At 49.9% G+C, this 27987-nt stretch overlaps 1 protein-coding gene across 3 annotated transcripts; it reads right to left on the minus strand.

Annotated features, from left to right (window-relative positions):
- Nucleotides 1-383: 383 nt before the first annotated feature.
- Nucleotides 384-27980, minus strand: leng8 (leukocyte receptor cluster (LRC) member 8). Of its 3 annotated transcripts, XM_063035452.1 has the most exons (16): nt 27728-27977; nt 26825-26976; nt 23517-23658; nt 22712-22825; nt 18746-18841; nt 18181-18412; nt 17531-17654; nt 16841-17026; nt 15552-15872; nt 15265-15411; nt 9495-9801; nt 9079-9180; nt 6825-6893; nt 5346-5475; nt 4736-4943; nt 386-2150 (listed from the first exon to the last, which is right to left on the minus strand). In XM_063035452.1, the coding sequence occupies exons 2-16, from the start codon at nt 26917-26919 to the stop codon at nt 1988-1990; spliced, it is 2436 nt and encodes an 811-aa protein (XP_062891522.1). In that variant the 5' UTR covers nt 26920-26976; nt 27728-27977; the 3' UTR covers nt 386-1987. The 3 variants fall into 3 exon arrangements, with proteins under 3 accessions (XP_062891523.1, XP_062891524.1, XP_062891522.1); XM_063035453.1 differs by lacking the exon at nt 18746-18841 and having other exon boundaries at nt 384-2150; nt 27728-27980; XM_063035454.1 differs by lacking the exon at nt 15552-15872 and having other exon boundaries at nt 384-2150; nt 27728-27979.
- Between the last annotated feature and the right edge of the window lie 7 nt (nt 27981-27987).

The following is a 27987-nucleotide window of genomic DNA, read 5'->3' on the forward strand; positions in this document are numbered from 1 at the left end:
GTACAACCCCTAAAACTCGGCAAACTATTTTAACCACCTTCATTTTGCTGCTATCAGGCTGTAACTCTGCATCTACTTCATACACATATACTTATAGATAAGAATGTCCCTCACACAGACTATCTGGTAAAGGATTTCACGGAGGGAGACACTCACGGTGCAATCCTCTGTTATCCTATTCACTTGACTTTTCAGTCCCCTCCCCCTCAAGGTTCTACCCCTCACCCAAAACTGTCCAATCCCCTTTGTAAGCAATACTCTCTGATACAGGCAGCACCCTGCTAAACCTCTGTACTGACATGAACAACATCAGCCAGGTAAACCTCTATTGGGAATTCCTTCAGCCTCTCTGTGCCTGGGCAGGGATTGGAATCACCGCAGTACAACCCCTAAATTTGCTCTATTTGTTACGCCAACACCCTCGCTTCTCTCACTGAGCTTGGAACAGAGAGAACCAGTGTCAAGAAGGATTTCCTTTTATTATATTTAAACACTGACAGAAAGTGAAAACATTATTCGTTCTGTAAAACAGACAAAGGTAGATGGGGTGGAGGGTGAGGGTAGAGGAGGAGGGGAGAAATTAACTTAAACTGGGAACAAATAAATCACATCGGCAAGGAGGGAGATTACATTACTAAAGGGGGAAGGGAGAGCAGAGAACAGAAAGGGAGGGAGGGGGAGAAACTGGGGAGGGAAGAGGGAGAAAACGCAAACAGCAAAAACCGCAAAGACGACTGCAAGATCCCCGGCGCCTGGCGAAACCCTCGACCTGCTGATACCTGGAAAGGAAGCGAAGCCTGCCGACCACAGGGTGCAGCGGCTCTGACAAAGGGCGGCTTCGAGGCGCCACTGCTCACGCACATTTCCTGGTCTCCTGCCTCTCTCTCTCTCTCTTTTTTCTCTGCCGTGGCAACAAGTCCTTTGGCACACATTGTGTGTGCATGTGTTTGCTTTTCTTCCGTTGTCGTATCCTCCACAAACGCTCTCCCACTGGCTGGCTGAATTAAAAAGAGAACATGTACTCCCTTCTTGGACAACATGCAGCTAAACAGTGTTGGGATGGCCAGGGGCGGTGCTAGGGGTGGGGAGGTGACACAGTCCATTCCTCGGAGACTTGCTGCAGAGGTCTGCATGAGGCACCGCCTTCTTGCTTGCTTGCTTCTCTTTCTCTCTCCCCTCACCGGGCCGTGGACTGAGAGGTTTTGCGTTTGAGTCTTAGCGTTTGCTTGGCAGTGCAGTGGCTCCCTCAGGCTGGCCGGAGAGGGGAGGGGAGGGGGTGTGGGGTTAGGGATGAGAAAGAGAGAGAGAAAACTGAAATATTGTTAGTCTCACAGCGTAAACAGGTACAAAAATATATACACATAAACTTCTTTTTAAACAAATTTGACACAATTACTTAAAAAAGAGGGTTTGAAAGAGGAAAAATATATGTATCTCAGTGCTCTTTCCAAACAATCGTGGCAGTCCAGTTCTGTACAAATCCTTGCAAGTTAATGCAAACCTTAAATATACACATTATGTACACTTAAATCGCAAAGATTGACCTCTGGAAAGTTGCACCCACATCACTGTCAGCAGGGTTACCGGTCAGACGCCGGACTGCGGAGTTGTTGGAGGGAGTTGGGGGAGGGCAGTGTGCAGGGAGTGGGTGTGGAGTATTGAGAAACTGGTGGGGGGAGAGAGAGCAGATGGAAGTAGCTCTCTGTTCCTTGGGAGGGGGAGGGGGAGGGGAGGGGTGGGAGGAGTGCAGATCGAAGTTGGCACGCTCACTGCGAGTTGAAGAGGGATAGGTACGTGCATGTGGAAAACAGGAGGTGCAACGTATCCTCACATGTGCATATAAAAAGATCCTTTCAAATCTAGGGGAAGAAAATCAGAATGGACTGGGACGAATGCCTCAGCCACACAACTTTATAACCCGCTGGCAGTGTCGAGGGGCATCAGGACTGGAGCAAAAAGGGCAGAATGGCAGGGCTGGGATTGGGCTTCAGAAATTCGCCAGCTGAAGTGCACTCTGCTTGCAATCGATCTTGGTGGTGTCGGCTCCCAGGTAGGTGAGGGCGACAGAGCCCAGGAACTGTCGGCAATCGCTCTCGCTATCGAAGGCCAGCTCGGACTGCACATAGGAGACAGGCAACACTGGCCGATAACTGGAAGGGATGGGAGACAGAGAGACAGAGAGAGAGAGAGAGAGAGAGAGAGAGAGAGAGTGGGAAGGAGAGAGAGAGAGGGGAAGCAGAGAGAGAGAGAGGGGAAGCAGAGAGAGAGAGGGGAAGCAGAGAGAGAGAGGGGAAGCAGAGAGAGAGAGAGAGAGAGAGGGGAAGGAGAGAGAGAGGGGAAGGAGAGAGAGAGAGGGGAAGCAGAGAGAGAGGGGAAGCAGAGAGAGAGAGAGGGGAAGCAGAGAGAGAGAGAGGGGAAGCAGAGAGGGGGGAAGAAGCAGAGAGGGGGAAGAAACGGGGGGAGAAACGGGGGGAAGAAACGGGGGGAAGAAACGGGGGGAAGAAACGGGGGGAAGAAACGGGGGAAGAAACGGGGGAAGAAACGGGGGAAGAAACGGGGGAACAGAGAGAGGGGGGAAGAAGCAGAGAGAGGGAGGGGGGAAGAAGCAGAGAGAGGGAGGGGGGAAGAAACAGGGGGGGAAGAAACAGAGGGGGGGAAGAAACAGAGAGAGAGGGGAAGAAGCAGAGAGAGAGAGGGGAAGAAGCAGAGAGAGAGAGGGGGAAGAAGCAGAGAGAGAGAGGGGGAAGAAGAGAGGGGGGAGAAGAAGCAGAGAGAGAGAGAGGAAGAAGCAGAGAGAGAGAGAGAGAGAGAGAGAGACAGAGGGGGGAAGAAGCAGAGAGAGAGGGGGAAGAAGCAGAGGGAGAGAGGGGGGAAGAAGCAGAGGGAGAGAGGGGGGAAGAAGCAGAGGGCGAGGGGGGAAGAAGCAGAGGGCGAGGGGGGAAGAAGCAGAGAGACAGAGGGGGGAAGAAGCAGAGAGAGGGGGGAAGAAGCAGAGGGCGAGAGGGGAAGAAGCAGAGAGAAAGAACGGTTGGGCAGAAGGTGAGGGGGAGGGAGATGGAGATTGAGGAACAGAGAAAGATATTAAGAGAGAAAGAAGGGAAGAAAGAACGAAAGAAAGGAAGAGAGAGAGGCGGGCAAAACAAAAGGTTAGTCAGCAACATTGACAATGCGGTAAGGTATGCTTCACTTTACAGGAATCGGCGCCCCGAGCCTAACTCGCCACGACAATAGGGGGATAGAGGACTCTCCCTGTTATGGGGGTGGGGCAGCGCCTGCTTAGCCAGCCAGCGCCCTGTGGCTAAGTGGCAGGGTAGGAGGTGGGCAGCTTCACCCTCGCCCTGCATAGGGCAGGTCGGCTCCCTTTCTGGCAATACTTACCCGTGCATGAGACAACCTGTGAGACCCTAGCTCCCTGCTTTGCCTCAACCCCCACCAACACGCCCACTTGACACCATGGGCAATCTGCCCCTATCCTGCAACTCCAATGAAACTTCATATGGGGGTTGAAGAACTGACAGGAGTGGCTAATTATCCTTCTTCCCTGTGCTAGCTGAGACCCTCTGGGACGACCCTCCACGTCTGGGACATTTTTCTATCCATATTCAGGGAGGGGAGGGTGGCTGTGTATATAATGCTCCATGCTTCCACACTCAGGATCACCCTTCCCTCCCCAATCTGGTGACCAGAATAGAAATCCGGGACCCTGTTCACATCCCTCACCGTGGAGAGGGATCCATCTCCACACACCCTCATTACAGTGCGCACAAAGCCAGACAAAAGGGTCTCTCTCCTGTCACTCACTCCGGGGAGGGGTCTGTTCACACAATCACTCTAAGGGGTCCCACGTCAGGCACCAGACTCCTTCCCTTGTCCCTAAATCTGAGAAGAGTCCGCCCCAAAACTCGCTCATGACAGGAGGGTCCCAGACAAGACACCAGGGTCTCTCCCCACTGTTCCACACTATGGGAACAGTCTAATCCAATCCTACATATTCTCAGTTTGGGGCGAAGGTCCCCCATACCAGGTACCTATTCCACCATCCCCTCCTAACCTTGCATCCCACACTCTGGCAAGTTCTTCCGAACACTCCCTTACTATAGGGTGTCCCAGATTAGACACCAGGGTTTCCCTGTGTCCCTCACTCTATGGAAGGGGGTCCTTCGCCACACTCCCCTCCTAACCTTGCATTCCACACTCTGGCGAGTTCTTCCGAACACTCCATTACTGTAGGGTGTCCCAGATTAGACACCAGGGTCTCCCTGTGTCCCTCACTTAGTGGAAGGGGGTCCTTCTCCACACTGTCCCACTTTAGGTTGCCCCACAACAGACACCAAGTGCCCCTGTGCCCCTTGCTCTAGGGAAGGGTCAGATCACACTTTCCCACTACAGCAGGGGTTCTCAACCCTTTTTATTCCATGAATCTATACCGTTAACTGAAGGGCCCGTGAACCACAGGTTGGGATCTCCTGCACTACAGATAGACACAAGGGTCTACTTGTCCCGCTCTCCCTTCCTCTACCCACGTCTCTCACTCTGAAGAAGGGACCACCCATTCCAAAACGCACTCAAGGCTTAAAGCTTAAAGGATCCCAAACCCCCTCAATCTGGGTGAGACTCTGCTCGTGGGGGGGGGTTGGGATTCCCATCCTCCCTGGGCCTTGACTGGGTGATACGGGGAAGGGTCTGGGGGATGGGGGTCCGAGGCCCCACCCCTGTGGCCTGGAGGGGGACGTACGTTTTGAGCATAGCCTTGAGGGCCTGCTTCCTCTCGCGCTCCACAAACTTCTCGATCAGGTAGCCGGACATGCGGGGGGATTCCCGGTACAAGCGGAAGAAGCGGTGGTAGTTGGAGAGGGCCCAGGCGGCCCGGAGTCCAAGGGCATGGGCCACGCATGCGTCTTCTTTCAGCTCCCGGCTCAGGAAGGCTAGCTCTGTAGTTATATCTGCAGGTGTGAGAAAGAGAGAGAGAGACAGAGGTAGGTATTAATGACGGGCCACTGAGGGAAGAAGGGAAGGAGATGGAGAGGGGTAGTGAGAGAAGCTGAGTGAGACAGAGGGGTCTAGCGAGGGAAGGTGAGTGAGAGGGGCCGGTGAAGGAAAGTAGTTAGTGATGGTGGTGAGGGCGGGGTTTAAAGACAGGAGGTGGTGATGGGTCAATGAGGAAGAGAAAAGATGGTCAAGGTGGTTTAATGATGGGGGAAGGAGTAGACAGGTGAGCAAGAAGGAAGAGGGAGAGGGTCTGGTCATTGAGTCGAGGGAAGAAATGATGGAGAGTTTTGGGAAGTGGTTCCAGTCATCTGGGAGGAACAGGCAGTGGCTATCTGAACATCCTTTCCCATCTGTACCTCCTGAGTTCTGGGTGAAGATGTAGTAGAGGATCCGGTAGGCGGTGAACTCGCCCACGTTTCCTGGCAGGCTCTCGGCATACAGAGACTTGAGCTGCGCCTGACACTGGTTGAACTCCTCGTGGTCACCCTGCGGGGAGAGAGAGAAGGGCGTGGTGGTCAAAGAGCGGAGAGAAGCACCTTGCTCTGGAGTCAGCCCTGTGAAACCTGGTGCTGTGGGTTCAGATTGATGGATGTTGATGGGGCTGCATGGCCATAAATGGCTAAAGGGCCTACCTTGGTATTAAACAAATGAGGATAAATAGTTCCCAAAAGTTAGAAGGATACCCACAAGAATGATTCCAGGGATGAAAGGCTTATCAGCTTACCATACGAGGAGCAACTGATGGCTCTGGACATGTACTTGCTGAAACTTAGAGGAATGAGATGGGGGGGGGGCGGTGGGTAAATCTCATTGAAACCTATCGAAAGTTGAGGAAGATGAAGATGAATTTTGTTAGCCGAAGGGTGGTGAATCTGTGGAATTCACCGTCACAGGTGGCCATGGGGGGCCAGGTCATTGGGTGGCATTTAAGGCAGAGGTTGACAGCGTCTTGATTAGTCAGGATGTGAAAGGTTAAGGAACAAGGCAGGAGAATGTGGCTGAGAGGAAAATGGATCAGCCATGATGAAATGGCAGAAAAGACTCGACAGGCCGAATGGCCTATTCCTGTTCCTACGTCTTATAGCCTAATATTCCTCTTTTGCACTATCTACTCACTTACTCTCGAAGGGCGGTGAGGTGGTTACAGTGCAGAAAGGGCAGTAGGGAGAGACCACTGCAGGAAGGGCGATGAGGATGGAGGACTGCCAGAGTGACGGTAAGGATCCAGAGAAAGAATCAGATTTATTACCGCTGACATGTCAAATGTGTTGTTTTGCGGTACAAGTCCAGTGCAAGACAAAAATGTTTATAAATCACAATAAAAAGCAACAAAAAGTAAATAACAGATAGCGTGAAAAAAGAATAGTAAGGTAGTGTCATGGACCTTTCAGAAACCTAATGGCAAAGGGGAAGAAGTTGCTCCTAAAACGTTCAGCGTGGGTCTTCAGCCTCATGTACCTCCTCCCCGATAGTAGTATGGGAAGAGGCCTTGCCCTGGATGGTGAGGGATGCCAACTTCTTGAGGCACTGCCTTTTGAAGATGTCCTCTCTGTGTGGGAGGGAGACCCACATCCCAACTTGGCAACATCTTGCCAGTCTGAACCTCGGTGCTCCCTCCCCAACAGCACTCTGATGGGAGCATGTGGAGGTCGCAGAGGAGAGCTCGTCCCTCTCTGTTTACTGGGAGAGGCAACCAATGCTATCCTCACCCTCTAATCCCAACCTCAACCACCACGCCCCCACCGCTTGCCAGGAGGGGACCGCACTCGGGATGTCAGAATCCGCATCGCCCCCAGAACACCACCTCCTTCTCCACGAGCCCAACCCCTGCTCACCTTCTCCAGAGCTATCCGTGCATGCGTCTCGTACACCTCCACAGTGAACTCTGTCCGTACGCCCTGTACCTGTGGGAGGAAGAGGACAGTCATTCCTGGTCAGAAACCAGCTCCACCGTTCAGAGAATGTAGATCAGCAGGAACAGGCCCTTCGGCCCACCTTGCCTGTGCCGACTGCGATGGTATTGATTTTGGTTTATTAATGGTTTATGTACTGAGGTACAGAGAAAAGTTTGTACTTCTCTGTAATCTTACTTTTCATACAGATCAGTTCCTTACACAATGCATAACAAGGTAAAACAATAACAGAATGCAGGATAAAGAGAAAGTATAGTGCAAGGAAAACAATAAGGTACAAGGTCATAATGAGGTAGACTGTGAGGCCAAGAGCACACTTTATCGTTCTAGAGAACTGTTTAATAGTCTTAAAACAGCAGGGCAGTTGTTGTCCTTGAGTTCTGTGGTCACTGTCTGCATCTCTCCACTCCCTAGCCATTCATGCCTCTATATAAATGGTGCCTGAATGTTGCTACTGAATCTGCCTCCACCACATCCCCTGGCAGCCACTAGTCTGTGAAAATAACAACACTCCCCCACCACTTTGCCCTCTAGTATTTAATTTTTCCACAACTACCGCCCTTGTGTACATTCAAAACTTGCCTCTTCTGAGACACTCTGTACCCCCCCCCCACCTCAATTGGGTTAAGGCCTGAACTCTGACTTGGTCATTCCAAAACACCAATTTTCTTCTTTTTAAACCATTCTGCTATTGATTTACCCTTGTGCTTCAGATCGCTGTCTTGTTGCATCATCCAAGATTCAGGTGATGGACTGCTATCCTGACATTATAGCTTGTAAAATGTCTTGATACAATTTTGAATTCATTCAACGATTGCAAGCTGTCCAGGCTCCAAGGCACCAAATCACGATGTTCCTTCCACCATGCTTCACAGTTGGGATGAGGTTTTGATGTTGGTCTGCAGTGCCCTTTTTCCTCCAAACATAGCAGTGTGCATTTCTGCCAAAAAGTTCAACTTTTGTCTCATCTGTCCACAGAACGTTGTCCCTGAAGCATCATGGAACATCCAGGTAATCTTCTGTAAATTTGAGAAATGCAGCAATGTTTGCTTTGGAGAGTAGTGGTTTCCTCTGTAGTGTCTTTCCATGAACACCATTCTTGTTCAGTGCCTTTCTCATAGTGGACACATGAACAGAGACTTCAGCAAGTTCCAGAAATTTCTGCAGGTCTTTTGCTGTTACCTGCGGGTTCTTTTTCATCTCCTTCAGCATTGCACATTGTGCTCTTGGTGTGATCTGTGCAAGACAGCCAGTCCTACGGAGAGTAGCAACAGTACTGAATTTCCTCCAATTGCAGACAATCTCTTACTGTGGACTGATGAACACTCAGATCTTTAGAAATGCTTCTGTAGTCCTTTCCAGCTTCATGAATCTCCACAATTCTTCTTCTAAAGTTCTCACAATGCTGGTCAGTTGAGGAAGAACAGGTTGGGGGACTTTCAACACCCTCAACCTGACGTCCCTCCATACCCCCTGAGTTCTGGAAGTAGTTGTAGCAAACAACTCTTTTCACTCTATGCTTTGGTGCACATGTGACAAAATTTAAAAAAAGATAAAGCTAGAAGAAATTCTCCTCTAAACTAGGGGTTCCCAAGCCAGGGTCCATGGACCCCTTGGTTAATGGTAGGGGTCCATGGTATAAAAAAGATTGGGAACCCTGCTCTACATTCTGCTCACTCAAACACCTTTGCAGATGTCATGTAAATATTGTTACTGTTCCTGCCTGCACCACTTCTCCTGGCTGCTCATTCCAGATACCAATGCTTGAAAAATGTACCCCCTTTAAACTCAACCTCTGACTTTAGACCCGGGTGGCCTAGTGTTGGGAAACAAGACACTATTTGTCTTTCATAGTTTCGTAAACCTCTGTCTATTCATCGTTCACCCTACTGTCCTCCGGAGAGAACAGAACCACCTTATCCAATCTCCCATAATATAGTTCAAACCATCTAATGTACGCAATGTCCATCTGAACCTTTCCTGCACCCTTGCCAGATGAGCCACAGGGCAGAGTAAGGCAAGGAAAGAGGTATAGGGACTTGAGATAGTGCAAGAGGAAATAGAAGTGCTGCTCTCACACACACTACTCCTCCCCATATACCTACATCATGCTCATGGTAAACTCCACCTCAGGCTTGCTTACTGACACAGACATACTCACACATAGCTAACTCACCGTCAAGTCCTGCCTCAGGGATTTGAGCTGCTCGCAGGCGAAGGCATAGTCCTGGTTTGCTGTCCAGTGGGTCTTCACCATGGCCAGCGACTTCTTTAGGACCTGGGTGGAGAGGTGGAGGAGGGAGAGAGCAAGAGACAGGCACTGTGATTGGTATGGGGTGTCACACAGAGGGGGAAGGGAACATGAGTGGGTGGGAGGGACAGGTAGCTCTGGTGGGCAAGGGGGAGCGGAGGTGAGGAGAGCAAGGCAGGCGGGGGTGGGGGGAGCCAAAGAGCATGGATGGGGTTGAGCTAGCTGAACACCAGGGGGATTTGTGGAGTAGTCGTGAGATGGGCAGGAGGGAGGGGGAGAATGAGACGAGCATGGTGGGGTGGGGCAGGGAAGGGGATGGAGGGAGAGCGCAGAAAACTCACGGAGACAGGCCGGACAGTGGAGGGGTCCGGGGCGCAGGTGAGCCGCAGGTAGTGCTTGGTGATCTCCTGGCTGGTGCCCACAATCTTGATGTGCTCCCAGTCCAGGGGCTCGGTGCTGCCATCAATGGTGTTGTTGACCTGCAGCACCAGGGGTGCAGTCCTCAGTCGCCTGGCTGGCTGCCCCTGCTGGAAGCGGGCTGCCCGCTTCTGCTTCTTGAATTCCTTATCCGGGTCCTCCAGGGGCAACTGACCCTGCCGCTTCATCCGCCGCCCCTTTCTGCCTCCTGCTGGCGTCACCTCAAAGTCCCTAGGGGTTAATAAGCCACTGGTCAGACCACATTTGGTATTGTGAACAGTTTTGGGCCCTTTATTTAAGAAAGGAGGTGCTGACATTGGAGAGGGTTCAGAGAAGGTTCATAGTCATACTTTATTGATCCCGAGGGAAATTGGTTTTTGTTACAGTTGCACCATAAATAATTAAATAGTAGTACGTAAATTATGCCAAGAAATAAGTCCAGGACCAGCCTATTGGTCTGCAGTGATCCTAGCCTAGCAGTGATCCAGGGATTGAAAAGTATGAGAAGTGTTAGATGGCTCTGAGCCTGTACTCACTGGAGTTTAGAAGAATGGAGGGGGACATCACTGAAACCAACCAAATACTGAAAAGCCTACATAGACTGGATATGGAAGCGATGTTAGGGGTATTTCCAATAGTAGGTGAGTGCCTCCTTCTAACTGCTACCATCGGGGGGGGGGGGGAGACACAGGAGTCTGAAGACAGTAATCAACATTTTAGGAACAGCTTCTTCCCCTCTGTCCGTAGATCTCTGAATGGACAATGACCCACGTACACTACCTATTTATTTTACTTTTTGCACTACTTATATTTCTTATTGAAATTCAGGTTAAAAAAAAATTATTTCGTATTGCACTGTACAATTTCGCTGGTGCACATCACAAGTCCTGGTTATGCAACCACTGAGGTCAGGCAGACAATGGCAAACCACTTTATAGAAAAATTTGGCAAGAACAATCATGGTCGTGGAAAGACTATGATTGTCTACAATACATAATGAATGAACCTCTAATCCAGGCAGTTCCCTGGTAAACCCTTTTGTTAAAGTCGAATCTGAATAAAACACAGGAGACCAGCTTCTTATAGCTACCACAGTTTATTGCGCACCCTCCTGCAGGAGTTTGAGAGCCAATTGTCAAAGGGAAGACAAGTGGACCTTCTCCCTCAGGTTACAGCCGTATATTTATACATAGTAAGGCCCCATACATTACTGTTGCAAGATGTTATTTGAACTGGTACACCCACCAAGTCTGTTTGTGCAAAACTTAGTTGCAGATAAGAGTTCACTAGATCAAGGCTTAATTACAGATGGATATGCTGTCCAGTCCTTATCAGTTATTCCCTTTGCTAGGCCCCAACTTAATTACAAATGGATGTTCATTCCTGTCCTTATCGGTGAGCCCACCTCCCCCTACTCAAAGGAGAGCACAATGTACAATGTTAGCAATCTCTCAATGTCTCTCTGTAGGCCAGAGAGAATTGGTATGAGCCTGTCTTAGCTGACTGCAGAAGGCAGAGTTTATTTCAGTTCAAAAATTCCTATCCAGTCCAATTATTCTTTTAGCCAGAGGTTACATAGGTTCAAGATAATTTTTTATATCCCCAATTCCTCATTCCCTCCTTTTTTATCATTTCATGAACCCAAGGGTTGCAATCGGATCCCACGGCTGAAGCAGCCAGCCACCAGTGGCCACAAGCGTAGCAACGCAAGAATGACAGCAATTATAGCAAGTACAATACTTCCATAATGCAACAGCATACCACCGATATTCCCGAAGAACCTCCCAAATGACCACCATCCTGTCCCGCTGCCAAACCCATGCAACCTCCGTTCTACATTACAAATCTTTTGTACTTCCTGGGTTATATGCTCAGAAAGGGACAGTGTGTTACTAGATTCATCGGGTATGTTGGTACAGCGTTCTTTCCCTATAATGGCGTATTGTTCCTCCTTTTTCTGCCAGAATGAAATCAAGGGCCATCCGGTTCTGTAGGACTGTTTGCCAGATTGCAATCATTTCAGTGGAGATTTCTGTTACTTGGGCCTGTGTTTCTGTTAGGGCCCCTCCAGTATTGTTGGCCTCAAGTGCTGCAGCCAAATTGATTATCTCTCGCGAATTCCTGGTTACTCCATAGGAGGGAAAAGCAATCATCCAAAATCACTCAGTCTCAGTTAAACCTCTCCGCAGCCTGTTCCAATGGGGGTGATCCTTCAGCTGGGCCATGACTCTCAGATGGGGTACTAAATAGGTAACAACTGCCAGTCCACCCTTTGCTGGGAGTTTGTGGGTCCCATCTGCTGGCAGTTTCCCTTGGGAGCCATATATAGGCCCCATTTCCACACATCCAGTGGGTGCCATTTACTGGTCGGGGAGGGTCTGCAGTGGTATAGGTGATACATTTTTCCTAGAAAAAATGCATCTTCCCCTCCCTGAAAGTTACAGTAACGGGGGCCTTTACTACTCCGCTGCTCATGGAATGGGCAGCATTCAGATGGGCAATTGTCTTGGTGGATCAGTTAACTCTGGGGTTTTATTGGATTCTTCCCTCCCCGTCCTGGAACAATCCTCAGTATTCCCTTTATGGATTTCAAGGGAGAGGGGGCCTCCCCTTCCCTGCTGCCGCTTTTTACCCGAGCGGCCACTGTATCTGAATACTGGGAGGATTGGGGTTCGGGAGCACTGGGTGCACTTGGCCCCTGGTAAGGTGTGGGGGGGGGTACGGCGGGTGCCCAATCCTCATCACAGTCACTGTCCTCAAACAGGGTTGGTAAGCCAGACATGGGCTTGGGACCCCTTGTTTCCCTATTAGTTCGATCTCTAAACTGACGTTCCTGCCCCTCTCTCCTATCTAGTTCAGCCTTGGTTTGCCTATGTTGTTTTTCCTGCTCTCGTTTTCGGCGCAGATCCACCATTCACACTCCGCCTTTAGCGCCTCCCAACCTTTTGGCATTCCTTCTGCAGTACATACCTCTATCTCTTCGTCACACGCATTATGCCTCCAACTTGTTAATAATGTTCCACTTTACATCTGCCTTTTCCTTCCATTCCTTTATCAACAATTTCCCTTCTTTCCATGGTACTTTTTCCATATCAAATTCACTGCTTGTTCACATGAAGTAATATCCCAGGTTCCCCCTGGTGGCCACATTTTGTTCCCCAATTTCTTATTCAGCGCTGCACTCAACATTCGCAAATCCTTTTCTTTGTCTGGAACACTCTCACACATATTGTGTAGGGCTGTTCCTGGCCCACTCGTATCAATTGACTGCAATTGACCCATGTTCTCTAAGAAATTTACCCAGCACAAAGCCTCGTGCTCAATTAATAAATCAAATTTATCCGCCTTGGCACCTTCTACTCATTAATAAATTAACCCGGTACCACCTCCACGTGCTGGGAACGTGGCCAAGTGGTTAAGGCATTCGTCTAGTGACTTGAAGGTCGCTAGTTCGAGCCTCAGCTGCGGCAGTGTGTTTGTGTCCTTGAGCAAAGGACTTAATCACACATTGCTCTAGTGTCTGTATGAGGAGTGGTGCCCCACAGACTTCCAATCTGTGCCTTGTAAGGCATGAAAATGCCCGACGCAGGCCTCTCGTGGTCTGAGTCGACGTTCCCTCCCACCTCCTTCTCAATTAATAAAATTTGTCTACCTTATATGAGTCTCCCAGCAGATTCTTTCCCGTTCCCATCAAGGTTATGCAATCAGCCTCAGGCGAGGGACTGTGCCTCCAAGGGAACTAACGGAGAGCAACAAAAGGTAAAATACCTATTGGGCGCCCAGTCAGTCTCCGCAGTCCCCAGAGTGGTCCAGCCGCTTACTCAGCCCGTCTGCTTGGCACTCCCTTTATTGGGATCCTGTTTGTGACGCCAAATGTTAAAGTCGAATTTGAATAAAACGCGGGAGACCAGCTTCTTATAGTTATTGTGCACCCTCCTGCAGGAGTTTGAGACCCAATTGTCAAAGGGAAGACAAGTAAGTACTGCCACCATCCCACAAGTGGGCCTTCTCCTCAGGTTACAGCCGTATATTTATACATAGTAAACCCCATACATTACTGTTGCAAGATGTTATTTGAACTGGTATGCTCACCGAGTCTGTTTGTGCAAAACTTAGTTACAGATAAGAGAGTCCGCTAGATCAAGGCTTAATTACAGATGGATGTGCTGTCCAGTCCTTATCAATTATTCCCTTTGCTAGGCCCCAAACTTAATTACAGATGGATGTTCATTCCTGTCCTTATCGGTGAGCCCACCTCCCCCTACTCAAACAAGAGTACAATGTACGCAATCTCTCAATGACTCTCTGTAAGCTGGGGAGAACTGGTATGAGCCTGTCTTAGCTGACTGCTGAAGGCAGAGTTTACTTCAGTTCAAAAATTCCTATCCAGTCCAATTATTCTTTTAGCCAGAGGTTACATAGCTTGAAAATAACCTTCATATCCCCAATTCCTCACTTTCTGAAACTTCTGCAAAGCCCTCACACCTTTCTGAAAACGAGGTGAGCAGAAGACAATGCAACACTCCAAATGTAGCTTAACCAGTTTAATAAAGTTGCAACATAACCTGCTGACTCTTGAACTTAATGCCTCATAAAGGCGAGCATGCTATATGCCTTCTTTACCATTCCTCAGAGTTTATACTCTCTAATCCAAGAAGCATCCTGATCAGTCTCTTCTGCACCCTCTTCAAAGCCCCAAATCCTTCCCACAACAAAAGCAATGCTCCAGATGCAGCTGAAGCAGAATTTTTAATAAAGCTGCAACATAAATTTCCAACTCCTGAATTCAGTGACTTGAATAAAAAGCTAATGTAGCGTGACACTATTACAGTTCAAGGTGTCGGGAGTTCAATTGCAACATCACCCCTAAGGAGACTACGCGTAGGTTTTCTCTGGGTGCTCTGGTTTCCTCCCATGGTCTAAAGACATACTGCATGGTAGGTTAATTGGTTATTGTAAATTGTCCTGTGGAGAGCAATCTAACCGGTTGCCATCACAGTCTGGTTTGGGGTGGGGGAGGCTAGCACAGAACTGAAATAAGCAGCAGAATTGTTAACTTAGCTCCATTATGGGCACTAGCTTCTGCAGAATCCAGGACATCTTCAAGGAGCAATGCCTCAAAACTGTGGGATATATCATTAAGGGCCCCCATCGCCCAGGTCATGCCCTCTTCTCATTACTACTATAAGGAAGGAGGCACAGAAACCCTAAAGGCACACACTCAATGATTCAGGAACAGCTTCTTCCACCCTGCCATCAGATTACTGAATGGAGATTAAACTCAAGAACACGACCTCACTACTTTTTTATTTCTATTTTTGCACTTATTTAACATATAAATACATTCCCTGTAGTTCATTTTCTCCTATTATTATGTATTCTGGTATTACGTTGCCACAAATTTCACGACATATACCGGTGGTATCAAACCCGATTTATGATTCAGGCTAGGGATAAATTGAGGGTTGCTGGGCAGCATGGCCGATTCTGCACTGCACCTTATAAATAAATATATATGCCTCCTTTATCTCCTGGAGGGGAACAGGTGAGGTGCTCAGGGGAAATTGATGGGGGAAGGGGAGGCACGTAATTTGGTGTTGGAGCTATCAGATCCTAAGTTTTGACCTATGATTACACTCGCTGACCAGGAGTTTCCCGATCGTCACTGCCCACAACTCCAGCTAAGACGCTCACCTGCGGTTGCGCTGCATCCGGCCACGTCCCCGCGTCCGGTCTGTCCGCCCCCGCCCCCGGCCCTTGGGGAGGGGCCTGCGGCCCCCGGCCCGGTTCTCACTGCTTGAGTACGAGCTGCTCCCTGAGTCCGAGCTGGAGCCACTGCCGCTGGCGAGAGGTAGAGAGAGACAGAGGTTGAGGATGAGGGATGCACCGGGAAGGAGTGACAGAGAAGTGCATTAGGCAATGGAGAGGTGTGGGGGAAGGTGGGATGAAGCAAGGGAGGGAGGATGTCTGGTGAGCCTCACCTCCTACGATGCCTCCGATGCGGGGACCGGGATACAGATCGGGAGCGGCTGGAGGAGCCAGAGCGGGAGCCGGCGCTGGATGAGGAGCTGGAGTCCCGTGTGAAGACGTTGCGATAGCCGAAGCGGGTGGGGTGGCTGCTGCCCCGTGACCTCTGGCCTCCCCCACCTCCTCCGCTGCGCTGGCTTCCAGGGACGGGGGATGGGGCCCCAGCGTTACCTCGTTGGGACGGGCTGGAGGACAGGCCTCCCCGATGGGATGCTGACCCTCCCAGCTCCCACCTGTTCTTCTTCGATGGGCTCTTGGTCTCCTCCTTGGAGAGGCTGAGAAATAGGGGGTGGGGTAAGCAGAAAAGCATACAAGAGCACCCCTCCCCAGGCAACAGAGGACCCCTGATATTTCACCAGCAGAGACAGCTCTACCCTGTCCCTCTCCCCACTCGACAATCTTTTCTCCTTTCTGACCCCTCCCCAATCCTCCTCCAATCTGCTCTCCACCTCACTCTTTTGTCATGGACATGAAGATCCACCCCACTCGATTTGACCATGACTGAAAGGTCCCCTCACTGCTTTCCCAGCATTGGTTCGAAGTACCATCTAACTCCTGTTCCCCGAACAGACTGGAAGGTTCTGTCCCATACCAGCCCCCATGAAATGGGCATGCGGTCCATCCCCCCTCGCTTCCTTGACACAGGCTAAAAGGTCACCCCCACCCCTTCCATGACAAAGGTCAACACTCCCCGCCGAACATGCGACGGTGCCCATCTCCCTCTCATTCCTTTGTCTTGAAGTGTCCACCCTCCCCTGTTCCCCTGACTCAAAGTGTCCGTCTCGATCCCAATGGTCTGATTCAAGGCATTAATCCCCTCCCAATCTTCCTGACTCAAAGCGTTGGTCCCCTCTCATTTACTTCAAAGCATCCATTTCCTTCATGATTCCCTTCACACAAAGGGCCCATCTCCCTCACTTTTCCCTCACACAAAGGGACTGTCTCCCTCCCGCTTCTCCTTCCCACAAAGGGCACATCTCCCTCCCGCCCCCCCCACACAAAGGGTCTGCACCCCCCCAAAGGTCTATTTCCTCCAGTCACCTTGATTCAAAGGGCCCCATTTCCCTCCCATGATGATTCATTGCCGTACACTTCCCCCCATTTAAAGGGTGCACACTGCTCTGTTCCCCAACATGAAAGGCTCAAATCCCCCCCGCGAAGGTCCATTTCCCTTCCATTCCCCACACTGGGGACTTGAATACCTTCACTCAACCACCCCCCCCCACCCCAGGCTAGGACTCACTCAGGGAGGGGCTCGCTGCTCCAGTCGATGGTGTAGGCAGAGCCGTCCTGGAGCCGGGCCTGCAGCACATCCTTGAGCAGCTTCTCAGTGCGGTCTTTGTCGGCCTCGGTCTCACAGGCCGTGAAGCAGCGCTGCACGTACTCCTTCATGGCCTGGGGCCAGTCATCTGGCTTTGTGGGGGACACACTGGGTGGAGAGAGGAGAGTCAGTGCTGGCAGAAAGAGGCAGTCAGCGTGGGGTAGGGAGAGGACAATTAGCGCAGAAGGAGGGAGGGGCTAGTGCTGGGACGGTGGGGGAAGAGATGACTAATGGGGGCCAGGAACATGGGTCAGTGGTGGGCGGGCGAGGGAAAGTCAAGTGATAGGGGCCAGCAGTAAGGGAGAGAGGATGGGTTAGAGGGGGGAATGTCAGCGGTTGGACAGAATGAGTAGATATGTGGTGTCAATAGGGTGGGAGGCTGGTGAGTGGTGATGTGGGTAGACATTCAGGGACATGGGGATGGATATGAATGGCAGGAAGCAGTGACCCATAGACACCTGCCACTCCCTCGTTCAGGGGATCTACCCCTTGGCCTCCACATCACCCCTTTGCACCCGGGGACCCAAAGCTCTACAACCCACCTCCCCCCGTGACACAGGGTTCTGCCACTCCAGCCTCCCTCCACCCCGGTTCCCCATTCTCCCTTGGTACCTGGGACTCTGGTACCTCTCGGGGAACTTGTGGCTCTTCTGCTCAGCACTGGTCAGGCTCTGCCCGCTCACCACATATGGACGAGGCGACAGGTTGAACTTCACCGCCCCGGAGCCAGGAGCCTCTGCAATGAGGAAGAGGCAGGAGGAAGAACAGCCAGACAGAGAAAAAGAGAAAAAAAAGACAGCAAGATAGGAAGAGAGAGAAGGAGAAAGCGAGAGAGTGGCAGACAGACAGAGTATGTCAGACGTATCACATAGGGTCAGAGAACCCACCAACGCATCCCACCACCCCTCCTAACCTGCCAGACTTGCACTTTCTCTGGTGCCACAGCAGCTGTCACCCTCCCTGTCTCATCCCTCACCCCAGCCACCCCGAACTCCCCTTCTGCTCCACCACCCCTACCCATGCACTAGAATGGCACTTTATCTGTACCACAGCCACTGTTGTCCCTTTTCCACCCGTACCTCTGCTGTCTCAACTCCCTACTATCCAGTCTCATTGCTCACCCAAACTACCTCTCGTTGCCCACTGCCTGACTAACCCATGCCTTGCCTCCCCCTCCTGTCTTCCTTTCCTGTTCACCTGATGCATCAGCCTTACACCGTCATGCCCACCCGCCCCCCCCAACCCCAGTACATTGGACTCACGCTTCATGCGGTGCCACAGCGGCTGTCCTTTCTTGGCCTTGCTGCCGCTGTCGGTGTAGCAGGCACCCTGGCCCCCGGCCTGGGACTGACTCTGCTGCTGTGAGGCCGGGACCTGGGCCTGGGCCTGCGTGGAGCTGCCGTGCTTGGGTCCCTGCTGGCTCTGGGGGCCCGACGGTTCCTGAGCTGGAGTGCTGGTGTAGGAGCCGCTGTCCTCTAGGCCAGGCACAGGAGGCTGTAGGAAGATGGGAGGGAGAAGGGTGTCAGTCAGACTGGGGGCACCGGGGGGGTGCGAGGAGATCGGAGGCACTTCAGGGAAAGTGGGTGGGGGCGATTGAGGGTGCCCTGGGGAGAGAGGCAGGTTGAGGAGACCGTGGAGAGGGGTGGAGCGACAGAGGTGAGAGGGGAAGGAGGAGAGGGAGGTGACTGTGGAGGGGAGGAGGGGCGTTGGGAGGGAGGGAACTGACTGACAGTGGGAACCACGGAAGGGAGAGATAACAAGGGGAACCTCACTGTCCCCTCAGACAGCCGTTCACTCCGAGTCTCCCCACCCAACCAGTAGTCTCACCTGGGCATGACTGCCGCCGTGCTGGGAGCTCTGCTGCCCTTGGGCCACCTGGTAGCCTGGCACACTATACTGACCCTGGTATCCCTGGTAAACGTTCTGGGAGAAAGAGGACAGCAAAAGGTGAAATGTTCTCCAGGGTACCACACAATCCTCCCCACCCAACTGCCCCCTCTGAGCTCCCAACCTTCGCTATCACAGGCTGCTCTTTTGCAACCAAGACCAGCATTGGTCCACTCCCCATCCATTACGGCAGCCTGAGCACAAGAGGCCACTGTGGCTGCCGAATGATTGACTGATTACATACCTGCATGAACAAGCAGCCGTAGAAGTGTATATTTACTAGAGTTACAAAGCTAAATAAACAGCACAAATGAACAAAGTAATGGAGGACTTTGTTCCTTAGAACATAGAAGATTGAGGGGAGATTTGGTAGAGGTATACAAAATTATGAAGCCTATAGATAGGGTAAATGCAAGCAGGCTTTTTTTTCCCCAGAGGTTGGGTGAGACTGCAACTAGAGGTCATGGTGAAAGCTGAAACATATAAGGGAAAGCTCTCACAAGGATAGTGAGAGTGTACAACAAGCTGTAAATGCAAGTGGTGTATGCCCGCTCAATTTCAACATTTGAGAAGTTTGGAGAGGTATACGGGTAGTAGGCCTCCAGGAGGGCCACAACTTCTTCGTAGGGTTTGGAAGCCTGCTTGCCTCAATGATCCGGAGGGCTGTGTTGGCTGGAGTCAGGGCTTTGTGCTTTGGCTCTCGGTAGAGACACCCTTGCCAAAACTGTCAAAGGGTAGAGGATAGGTTAAGCGTGGCCCACCGGCCCTCCAGGTTCACCTGTTTAGCTCAGGGGTAACAACCCTGACAGTTAAAACAAAACTGTTATGGAAACAGCAATGAAGAATCCTTCTGCATCTGAGTGGCCATGGAGAGACAAAGGAGGAGGACCTTCATACCCTTAACAACAGCGGCAGAATAGGCAGTAAGTAATGGATGATAGGGGTGTGGTCCCAGTGCAGGTAATTGGGAGTAGGCCTTTTAAATGGCTTGGCATGGACTAGATGGGCCAAAGGACCTGTTTCTGTGCTGTACTTTTCTAGGACTCTATAACAAGGTAATATACAAAATGCTGAGGAACTTAGCAGGTCAGGCAGAATCTATGGAAATGAATGCTGACATTTTGGGCTGAGAACTTACTTCAGGACTGAGAAGGAAGGGGGACGATGCCAGAATAAAGAGGTGGGTGTGAGGGGAAGGTCACTGGCTAGAAGATGATAGGTGGAGCCAGGTGGGTGGGAAAGGTAAAGGGCTGGAGAAGCAGGAATCTGACAAGAGTGGACCACAAGAGAAAGTGAAGAGAGAAGATAAAGCATTCCTAGCTTCATGCACCACTCAGAAATGTGACACCATCAGAGATTCTCTATTATATTTCTTAAGAAGTCCACTACCCAGCTATTCTTCTTTTACACCTTGTAGTCATTTACTTTTTGTAACGCACAGTATTATCTTAACAGTACTGCTGTCACAGAGCAACAAATTTCACGACATAGCTCCTTTTTCCTCCAGGGTGAGAATGACTAATATGAAAGAACGTACTTTTTAAGGTGATTGAAGGGAAGGATACAGAGGATGTCAGAGGTAGATTATTTTTTTGTACAGAGACTGGAAAGCACTGCAGGGGCTGGTGGTAAACATTTAAGAGACTCTTAGATAGCTCAGTTTTTCTTTCATCTATCTGCCTATGAGGGAGTGAAGGGTTATACTGATATTGAAGAAGGTTATATGGTCGGCACAACATGGTGGGCCAAAAGGGCCCGTACTGTGTTGTCGAGTTCAATATGTCAGCGACAATAAACACGATTCGGATTCTGACTGAATGGGGAGGAGCTGGGCTGGCCTGCACCAGATTTCAGCTGGAGAATTCTAGGCCTGCACTGGGAGCTATTGTAGAGGACCAAACCGGAGGTGGAAAACAGTCCGTTCCGGAATTGCAGCCTGCACTTGGGGTGGGGAGTGATGTGCGGATCTGCAGGAGCTGAGCAAGGCATCACTGATCCCTGCATCCAAACCAGTTGGTTCTGTCGGGTCTTCCTGGTGCCGCAGGAAAGCAGCCAATGTAACCAAGGACCACTCGCACCCCAGACATTTAGCCCTACTCTAACTCCCTGTACACTTCTTATTATTGGCCAGATTTTGCTCTGACTCCTTCTCAAGTAACAATGTCAGAGTTCAGGAAGGAGAAAGAGAGCTCAGTGACATGGTGTCATACTAACCTTTCCCTCAGGGACAGCAACAGACCTGGTCATTGACCAGAGAGGTCCTGTCTACATCAAATGTTGAAGTTGAGAGGGTTGATCCTAGGTGTGAACATCACCAACAGCCTGCCCTAGTCCAACCATATTGGTGTCACAGCCACAAAAGCTCATAAGTGCCTCTTCTTCCTCTGGAGGCTAAATAGATTTTCTACATCGCTGTTGACTCTTACCAATTTTTAGTGATGAAGCCAGAGACAGCATTCTCTCTGGTTGCATAGCAGCTTGGTATGGCAACTGCTCTGCTCGTGACTGCAAGGAACACAGCTCAGTACATCACAAGGACCAGCCTCTCCTATGTGGGCTGTCTATACTTCTCATTGCCTTGGTAAAGCAGTCAGCATAATCAAAGACCCTATCTACCCCACACATTCTCTCGTCTCCTCTCTCCCATTAAGCAGAAGATACAAAAGCCTGAAAGCACGTACCACTAGCCTCAATGACTGTCGCACTTGAGGATAGTCAAGTAGGATAGTCCTTGAAGCCTGGTGTAATGTGCTTTCAGGCTTCTGTAAGCATCAACTTAAAATATATATGCAGCATTCAACCCTGAAATTTATCTTCCCACAGATAGTCACCAAACAAAAACTGTGGAACCAACCCCTTCAAAGCAAAATATCAAAACCTCCTGCCATTCTAAAAAAAATACAAACCGCAGCAAAATAAACAAGTGGAAATGCAGAATATAAAATTCAAAAGGCATATTTCAGTTTGGCTCTGTGTTCATTATCTACAAGTTGTCCCAATTCAAAAATTGCCCAAAAGTAGCAACAAAAAGGAGCGACCAGAACTAGAACACATCATAAACTGGAATTATAGTCCAGATTTACAAACCGGGGCAATGGAACCCTGCTCCAGCACCATCCTCTGACAGCATCGAGGGATATCTCCGACCCTCACTCACCCCGTCCTCCTGCCTGTGACCTTGATAAGTCTACTGATCTGCTTCTCTGCCCCCCCCACCGAGTTCTTAGTATCTCCAGTAGACTGAGATACCCCAGTTTCCATCCCAGTCAGCAGATTCTTAAAAGTACCTCTTGTACAATAAGATGGACTCTTGCCCTCACAATCTACCTCATTATGATCTTGCACTGCACTTTTTCGTTTTAGTCTGCATTGTTATTGTTCTATGTTCCAGCTCATGCATTGTGTAATGATTTGAACTGCATAAATAGTACGCAAGGCAGGCGTTACACCGTAAACCAATAGAAATACCAATTCTCTCCTCTCCTCCTGCCCATCTGGCAAGAAGGTACAGAAACCAGACAACACACATCACGGCTCAAGGTCCGGATCTACCTCACTGTTCTATGACTCTGGAATCAATCTCTTAAATGTTAAAGGTGACCTTCTGATCTCACCACTCATCTCGTTGTGGCCTTTTTCCACAAGCCTACACGGCACTTTCTCTGCAAACCATTATATATATACCACATATAATACCCGTTTCCTTCTGTACAACCCCGACCTACGTAGGTACAAAATGAACTGGAGGGCATGCAAAATGAACTTCTTGCTGTACCTCAGTACACTTGATAATAGTAAACTGATTAACGAAAGGTGGCCTACCTCAGTACAGTTGAGAACAATAAATCGATTAGTGACCCGACTGACGGAGCAGCACCAGCGGGGGCGAGGTACGAAGGAACTCACCATTTGGTAGGGGCTGTAGTAAGGGTAGGAGTAGTTGTAGTTGTACTGTTGGTACCATTGCTGATAATACTGCTGCACTGCGGCACTATCGCTCTGCTGGAGATACTGAGAGCTCTACGACCAGAGGAGAGGGACAGATCAGTAGGTTCGTCAAGGTCACAGACAGGAGGGAGAAAGGAGAGTGTAGTAACAAGGAGGGAGGGTCCGGTGAAGAGTTGATACCTCTCGGCCACTCAGCACTAAACCTCTCCCTCTCTTCCTACAACCTGTGTCTCTCCTGCTCTCCCTGCAATGTCTGTTTTCCCACATCTAACAGCTCCTTCCCTATCCCTTCTCACCATTCCTCCTACCCAACAGCCCCTCTCCAAAACACACCCCACTGCCTTCTCCAACCCTACACCTTCCACAAACTCCTGCACCCCTCTGTCCCCCCTCCAACCCGTCACCCCCCTCTCTCCGCCTCCAAGCCCCCTATTATCCTTCACCCATCTGTAACCACCCCACCCTCCCACTCGCCATCTGCCTCTCTAATCCTTTCCCCAACACGCTGTTGCCACTCCTGTCCTTCCCACTCAAGCCACCCTCTCTCTTTCTCTCTTCTGCCCCTATTACTTTGATACCCCTTCCAAATCTGCACTTTAAACACTCTCCCCACCCTCTGCACTCAGATCTTGCTCCACATCACAGGTCTTCTGCTGCCAGCTGTTACACTGAAGCTGCCCCCAACCCTCGTCTCCCTCTCCTGATGCTGCTACCATCACCATCACCCCTACCGCCCCTCTGCCCCCCACACCTGGTCCATTACCTGGCTGGTGGTCTGCGCCCCGGAGGTCGAGGAAGTGCTGGCTTTGTGAATGTTGGCCAGGGCCTGCCTGGCCTTCTCCCACTCCGGATTCTCCTGCTTGACTGAACCCTCGGCAGCACCACCGGTGCTGTACTGCTGAGCCCTGAGGAGACGGAAGCAGTGTCAGGGACAGGGCCGCAAAGCATAAGGAACAATGCAGTTACCGTCTTTTACAACACCCTCCCACCCCTCCCCCTGAAAGGCTCAGGCTGGATATACATGGAACATCAAACTGTACTGGCATTTTACACTTTAACCTACTCCAGATCAATCTAACCCTCCCCTCCTACATAGCTCTCTAGTTTTCTATACATTCACATGCCCATTAAAGAACCTCTTAGATGTTCCTAATGTATCTGCCTCTACCACCCGCAACAGTGTAAAATAACTACCGCCGATATCACCCCCCCCATAGTTTCCTCGCGTATTAACCATTTCTGCCCTGGGAAGTGACTAATATGCAAAGACATATTTTCTTTATAGAGGGAAAATTCAAAAATCTGAGGTGTAAAGGGACTTGGGAGACCTGGTGCAGGATTCCCTGAAGGTTGATTTGTATGTTGAGTCAATGGCGAGGACGGAAAATGCGATGTTAGCATTCATTTTGAAAGGGCTAGAATATAAAAGCAAGGATGTAATGTTAAAGCACTGATGAGGCTTCACTTGGAGGATTGTGAGCAGTTTTGGGCCCCTTATCTGAGAAAGGATGTGCTTATGTTGGAGAGAGCTCAAAGGAAGTTCATGACAATGATTCCCGGATCTAAAGGCTTGTCATCTGAGGAGTGTTTGATGGCTCCGGGCCTATACTCACAGGAATTCAGAAGAATGGGGAGAGGGTGAGGCAGAAGGGGAGCTTGAAAGGCCTCGATATAGAGTAGATTTGGAGAGGATGTTTCCTATGTGGGAGATTTCTTTTCTGTTGCTCACTGCATAGTTTCCTCTTGCATCTGTACTCCTGAAAGAGCCAATAATTAGGTGGTCAAAGGGTGGGGGAGGGGAAAATCCCAAATCAAAAGGTTGTAGATCTTGGGTTAGAGGGGAAAGATTTGAAAGGCACCCAACATACAACTGGATGGGTAAATGGAAAGATATGGGCAGAACACAGGAACAACTGGCAGGGACTGGTTGGGCTGCAGGGCATGAATCTGTGCTGTACTGATTTATGCATATATCCAGGACAATATCCGCGCTGAGACAAGTGATTCTACAGCTGCTGGATATCTTGAACAACACACACAAGATGCTGAAGAAACTCAGCAGGTCAGACAGTATCCATGGAGGAGAATGAACATTTGATGTTCTGGGCTGAGATCTTTCCTCAGGACCGCAAGATGGCTTGTTAACTTTTATCTCCAAATCATTACACATCTCTGGATTAAAACACCATCTCTGCACCCTAGCTTCCAAGTGATGTTACCAAACCTCCCAAATCTTCCTGCTGAGGTGGGGAGGGCATCTGGGACCCATTCCGAGCAGATTGAGATCCAATTTGCCTTGCATCATGTAAGATGCCTGTTTCTTGTTAATACTATCAGGGTGGGGAGGGTACAGGAGTCTGAAGACTCACACTCAAAGACTGAGGATCAGCTTGTTGCCCTCTGCCATCAGATCTTTCAATAATCAATGAATATTACCTCAGTATTTGTCTTTTCCACTATTTATTTTTTCATATATTTTAAATACTGCACTGCCGCAGCTAAACAACAAATTTTACAACACATGCCGGCATAGTAATGTAATGGTTAGCACAACACCTTTAAAGTACCGGTGACCTGGGTTTAATTCCTGCCACTGTCTGTAAAGTGTGTACGGTCTTCCTGTGGGTTTCTTCCAGGTGCTCCTGTTCCCTCCCACAGTCCAAAGACATTTATTTAGTTGGTATGTTAGTTGGTCATTGTCAAGTGTCCCGTGATTAGGCCAGGATTAAACTGGGGGATTGCTGAGTGGCGCAGCTCAAAGGGTCTATTCTGTGTCACATCTCAATAAATAAATAAACGCTAGTGATAATAAACTGGATACTGATCTTTCATATTAGGGTACTGTTCAAGTCTTTTAATAGTGGGGTAGAAGCTGTCCTTTAGCCTGGTGGCCCATGCTTTCAGGTTTTTGTACCGTCGACCCAATTCCTTTATGTACCTGTACATATAACAGACAATCTAACCTGGACCCAAAACATCTCCCTACTAGGCAAGGCACAGCAGCGCCTACACTTTCTGAGGAGGCTGAGGCGTGCAAGACTCACGGCCTCATTCTAACAACATTCTACAGGAGCTGCATCATTGTGTGATAGAGAGCTTGCAAGGCATCGGAATACAAGACTGCACAGAGGATAGTAAAAACTGCATTGCTGAGGGTCCCTTATAACCATATAACAATTACAGCACGGAAACAGGCCATCTCGGCCCTTCTAGTCCGTGCCAAACTCTTACTCTCATCTAGTCCCACCGACCCACACTCAGCTCATAACCCTCCATTCCTTTCCTGTCCATATATCTATTCAATTTAACTTTAAATGACAACATCGAACCTGCCTCAACCATTTCTGCTGGAAGCTCGTTCCACACAGCTACCACCCTCTGAGTAAAGAAGTTCCCCCTCATGTTACCCCTGAACTTTTGTCCTTTAACTCTCAACTCATGTCCTCTTATTTGAATCTCCCCCACTCTCAATGGAAAAAGCCTATCCACGTCAACTCTATCAATCCCCCTCATAATTTTAAACACCTCTATCAAGCCCCCCCTCAACCTTCTATGCTTCAAAGAATAAAGACCTACTCTCTTCAACCTTTCTCTGTAATTTAGGAGATGAAACCCAGGTAACATTTTAGTAAACCTCCTCTGTACTCTCTCAATTTTATTGACATCTTTCCTATAATTCGGTGAGCAGAACTGTACACAATACTCCAAATTTGGCCTTACCAATGCTTTATACAATTTCAACATTACATCCCAACTCCTATACTCAATGCTCTGATTAATAAAGGCCAGCATACCAAAAGCTTTCTTCACCACCCTATCCACATGAGATTCCACCTTCAGGGAACTATGCACCATTATTCCTAGATCCACAATCTCTTTGACCTGCTACTGTCAGGAAGGAGGTACAGAAGCATCAAGATGAGGACTGCCAGACTGGGTAAGAGCTTCGTATGAACTCCTTACAGGCAGCGGCAGGAATTGAACCCAGGTCGCTGGAACTCTAAAACATTGTGCTAATACTATGCTACTGTGGGGGATTCACGGTGGGGAGAAGGGGTGCAGGGTTCTTACCACTGGGCAGCCTGCGCTGCCTGGGTCCCAATCCACGCTTGGCTCTGACCAGACTGCTGCTGCTGCTGCTGCTGTTGCTGCGGGAGAGCCGCCATATCTCCGGGCTGTGGGCTCCCGTCCGCAGCCTCTGGAGGTAGCGCCCCCACCGACACCTGAAGGGTGGGGGGTGTATGCGGGAAGGAAAAGAGGAATTCAACGTTAACACCAGTCTCATCGGTGCGTATGCACTCCCAGCCCGATCCCATACCTCCAATCCTGGAGTAGTGCTAGCCTGCTCAGCACCAAGTGGGCACAGTCTTCCCCACCCCAACCTCTCTCATTGCCCCAATGCCAACTCCACTCCCAAGGCAGTGTTGACCCTCCCTTACAATCAAGAAGGCACAATATCCCCCACCATGCTGTCAGACACCCTTCCCGAAACAATCCCCAGTTGCAGGGAGTCCTGATCCTTTCTCAGCCCCCAGCACATCCTCTACACCCGCCTCTAAGCCATCGGTCAGAACATCATCCAGTTTACACTCTCTTCTTACTATCATCACAGAGGAGGCACAGGAGCCTGAAGATCCATATTCACTGTTCCAGGTACAGCTTATTCCCTTCACCATCAGATTTCTGAACAGTCCATGAATCCATAAACACTACTTAACTATTTTGCAGTCTATTTGCACTACTTATGCATATTATTCATTTCAACTTACAGTTTTTGAACTGTGCTGCTGTCTTACAACAAATTTCATGATATGTCAGTGATAACCTGGAATGCAATAACTCACTTCCCTGCCCCAAAGACAATCCAAATCCCCAGGATAGCACTCTCTTTCTCACAAACAAGTAGGCGCAATTAACCTCCAACCCCACTGCTGTAAACCCCTACACTTCCTCTCTCCCCACCCTTTTGCTCACCTGTGACGAGAAACTCAAATTCGCCGTGTCTCAACACACTACTCCTTGAGATTTTCCTGCGAGATGACTCCCCCTCCCTCTGAGCAGTATCACTCACAGCCTACCAGCCCCGTGGGACTTTGCTAACCTTCCTGTTAGCCCCTCTTCTCTCTCTGCTGGTCCCTCTTCTCTCTCCCTGCTGGCCTCTCCTTTCTCCCTCTCCCAGCTAACCCCTCTTATCGCCCCCCCCTCCCGCTGGCCCCTCTTTTCTCCCTCCCTGC

This window comes from Mobula hypostoma, chromosome 28 (genome assembly GCF_963921235.1).
Source record: "Mobula hypostoma chromosome 28, sMobHyp1.1, whole genome shotgun sequence".
NCBI lineage: Eukaryota > Metazoa > Chordata > Chondrichthyes > Myliobatiformes > Myliobatidae > Mobula > Mobula hypostoma.